This window comes from Neltuma alba, unplaced genomic scaffold, assembly GCF_004799145.2.
Source record: "Neltuma alba isolate B1F8T4 unplaced genomic scaffold, ASM479914v2 tig00012299_pilon, whole genome shotgun sequence".
NCBI classification, from domain to species: domain Eukaryota; kingdom Viridiplantae; phylum Streptophyta; class Magnoliopsida; order Fabales; family Fabaceae; genus Neltuma; species Neltuma alba.
Genome location: NW_021636814.1, coordinates 61,805 through 65,693, shown reverse-complemented (window position 1 = coordinate 65,693; position 3,889 = coordinate 61,805). Strand labels below are relative to the sequence as shown.

The 3,889-nt window shown below is 39.7% G+C and overlaps 1 protein-coding gene across 1 annotated transcript; it reads left to right on the top strand.

Annotated features, from left to right (window-relative positions):
* Window positions 1–2,404: 2,404 nt before the first annotated feature.
* On the top strand, window positions 2,405–3,631 carry LOC114725909 (uncharacterized). The gene has a single exon (XM_028912473.1). The coding sequence runs from the start codon at window positions 2,405–2,407 to the stop codon at window positions 3,629–3,631; it is 1,227 nt and encodes a 408-aa protein (XP_028768306.1).
* Window positions 3,632–3,889: the final 258 nt, after the last annotated feature.

Genomic DNA, 3,889 nt, shown 5'->3' with positions numbered 1-3,889 from the left:
AATGCTTTAATTTGGTTCTTTAACTTTAAAAAGTATATCTTTGACCATTTAATCTTAAAACTGTTAGCAAAAAAAGACAATATTAAGATTTTAAATGTTGATAAAAATATTATTATCAAATGTTAACATATCAAATTTAATTTTCAAAACAACCATGATTGTTACAAAAACTTATCATTTAAGATTAATGATTTTAAGATTAAAGAACTAAAAATATATTTTATCACTATAAAAATAAAAGAGGTGCTTGTGTGATCAAGGTAAAATAAAAAGGTCGTTAGGATATTTTATTTAAAATAAAAACTACGTTTTACTAACCAACAAGTTGTTGATTGAAAAGATAAGCAATTTTATCTCTGTATGAATGTCTAGAAATGTACTTGTTGAGAAAATTTTAACCTTAATGCTCCTGCCCGATAATCTCAAGTCCGAAGTCACTATATATGTGTATATATGTTAATTAGTGTGTGTAGTATTTGGCCTTTGAACTTTTTATATATCTTTATATTTAACCTCGTAAATATTTTCATTTTTATTTATTAAATTTTCTTGGCTTCTGGACCAACCAAGAACATTCTCATTGGCTTCTGCCGCTTCGCACAATAGCAGGCGCAAAGTGTGCTTATTGGGACTCTCCGGGGTGTTACGGAAGGAGGATTTAATGATTGCTGGGGAAAAAAAAGAGAGAAAGTTGAGAATGTAAAAAAAAAATAATAATAATAAAAGTAAATTTAAAAAGATTGTGGTAGGCGAACTGGTGAAGCATGCGTTACAAATTACTATTTATGATAATAACTGGAATGTCTCCACTGCAGCGTTTCTGTCTGTTTTGCCTCCACTGAAAAAACGATCCGTCTTTCTTTTTTTGGGACAAGGGACTGAAGGGAAAACACCTAACGCGGGTGGTACCCAAACAGTCACCTTACCTACTTATACACACTAACGCACACACTCACCCATCCGATATAGGGCTTAAGAGCGCCCACAAGAGGCCCCCCAAGCACGCATCAGGTGCTCCCACACTCGGTTCTAAATGATCCGTCTTTCTAAAATCTATTTTTCTCATTTGTTTAGTTCAAAACTCAACAACGTGGTTTTTTTAGTGGAGGCAAAATAGAGAGAAGTTTCAGTTGAGAGGTTCTGAAGGAGCCTGCATTTTAGAGTTTTGTCTTCTTTTTCAAAGTTTGTCTATTGAAGGAGCCTGTATTTTTTAAGCTTTATTTTGTGTTAATGTGAATTATTTTCTACTTTAATTTTGGTGGAACATTGTTATCTTTGTTTATAGAAAACCCAAAAAAGCTTGTGTTTAAATTATCTTTTCTCCTTAATCGTTGTTCTCGTAGTCCCCTTATCTTAAAAAACCGAAAAAAAAAAACAAAAAGAGGCCTTTATATCGAAGGCATCTTTTGAGAGGTGAGTATTTGTACTCCACTATACTTATGAATTATATTTATATCTTTTTTTTTTATAATACATGTATATATGTGCGTGTGTAACACACATATTGTCTCTTAAACTTTCTTTGACTTATTTTTATTTTTCAGATCTTAGTTGGTCACCTGAAGCCTGCTTGACAATTTTGGATTCCTGTTAATTTCCAGGTTAGTATGTGTATAGTTTTAATTGTAGTATTATTTATAAAAAATTTTTACAGCTTTCTTAAACTATCAACTCAGGTGCGGGTTATGTATACTAAATAATTGATCTCCTAAACATCTTCAGTTTTATTTATCAAATCCTGATTGGTTACATGAAACTTACAGATTTGTGATTTTTGTTGTCATTTTAGACCAAAATAGAAAGGAAATTGAAGAGGGGGGAAAGGAAGATTGCCATTACCTGTTTTTTTAATAGCTTATTTACTTTAATTATAAGTTAGGGAAGGCTTTTGTGCTTGAGTATTCAAATAAAGTCTTAAATTAGGTGACCAAGGATTTTAGAACTAGGCGAAAATGCTCTCAACTGAGGGCGGCGAAAGAGGCGATCGGGGGGAGCTCACAGCGGAGGAAGTGGATGCGCTCGATCGGAGCAAACGAAAGGTTCGAAGGGGGGATGGAACTTTTACTGGAGAGGTTTCGTTAAAGCCAAGAATGGAGAAGTGGATGGAGGATTTGGGGGAAAGTGGAGGCTCAGGTGTGAAGTCTTACCGTGATTCACTAATGAATCATGGGACGAATGGGTCGCAGTGGTGTTTGGATGAGCTCTCTGCAGTGGATACAGGATTTGAATCTATGGAGGATACTGGGGGTGGATATCTTGTGGATCGTTCAGATCCTTTGTGCCCTAATATCATTTGGAGAAACAGGAGAGGGAGCGACTGGCTCAGCCGTTTCAAGCGACACTAATCGTGAAGCTGCTTGGTAAATCGGTTAGTCTCCGAAGCTTGGGGCCAAGGATTGTGCAAATGTGGGGCAAGGCAGGGAAGGTGGATGTAGTCGACATTGATATGGACTATTTTTTGGTTGAGTTCCAGAGCAAGGAAGACTACGAGCTGGCATTAACTGGTGGTCCGTGGATCGTGATGGACTCATACCTAGTGGTCATGCGATGGAAACCTGCTTTTAATCCGCTGTCTGAAGTGATCGACAAGGTTGCAGTATGGGTAAGATTGCCAGTTATTTCTATAGACCTATATGATAAGAAAATTCTTTATGCTATTGGTAGCGAGATTGGGAGAGTTATAAAGGTTGATGGACCGACGGCAAGGAGGAAGAGAGGCCGCTTTGCGCGTGTCTGTGTTGAGGTGGATTTAAAGAAACCGCTTCTGCCTCATTATGCTATTGATGGGAGGTGCTATCCAATTGAGTACGAAAGCATGAACCTACTGTGCTTAGCGTGTGGAACGTATGGGCATGTGAGGGAGGACTGCAAGAAGGAGGTGGAACAGGGGCAGGAAAAGGAGACAAGTAGTGAAGTAGGAGGGGATACTATGATGAGAAATGGGAACAGTGTGGCTAAGGAGTCAGAGGATAATAACGGAGGGGGACTTTGGAGAGTGGTACAGAGGAATAGGCGAGGTAGGAGGCCTAGGAGTATGACAGATACGGTTGGCGCTCCATCACGTTTTGAAATTCTACGACAAAACGGGGTGGAGGTAGAACAGAGGGAGAGGGAGATGCAGAATGTGAGGGGTGGAAGTAATACAGGTACTGGAGGCATGGAGGAAGGTAGAAGGACTGAAAAAAGAACGATAGGGAAGAAGGCTTTGAAGGATATTACTAGCGAGCGCATGGTGAGGGCTGAAGCAAGTTCTTACGGGAAGAGCAAAACAGAGTTTAGGAAGGTAAACAAAATGCAAGATAGGAGCGAAGGAGGGGATTTCTTTGCGGCTCAGAGAAGAGTAGGTGAGGAGATGAGACTTCAGAAAGATTGCATGGAGACTGACGAAGTGGTGGAGGTACATAAAGAATGGGGAGTGGAAGAGGAGAACGCAGGGGGTCAGATTGTGCTTTCTAGAGGGCGCAATGGGTGTGAGGGACTGATGAATCAATTTGACCCTGATGGGGATGGAGAGCAGAGGAGGAACTGGAGGGATATAGTAGAAAATGAGATGCAATCAGTAAATGACATGGGAGTACGACTGGATGGCCAGGGAGGCATAGTGGGGAAGGACCTGGCTGCTAGTTATTAATGTCCTTACTGATGTGGAATTGTAGAGGCGCTGCAAGCAAGCAGTTTGCCTTAGCTTGTAAAAATATGTTAAGGATGAGGAAGCCGAGTATTACTATTCTGCTTGAACCCAGAATAAGTGGGGGGAGGGCAGATAAGGTAATAAAGGAACTTGGGTTTAAGTATTCAGTTAAGGTGGAAGCAAGAGGATTTGCAGGAGGCATTTGGGTGTGCTGGAAAGATGAGAAGTGGTCAGTGCGTGTCATTGAAAAAACTGACC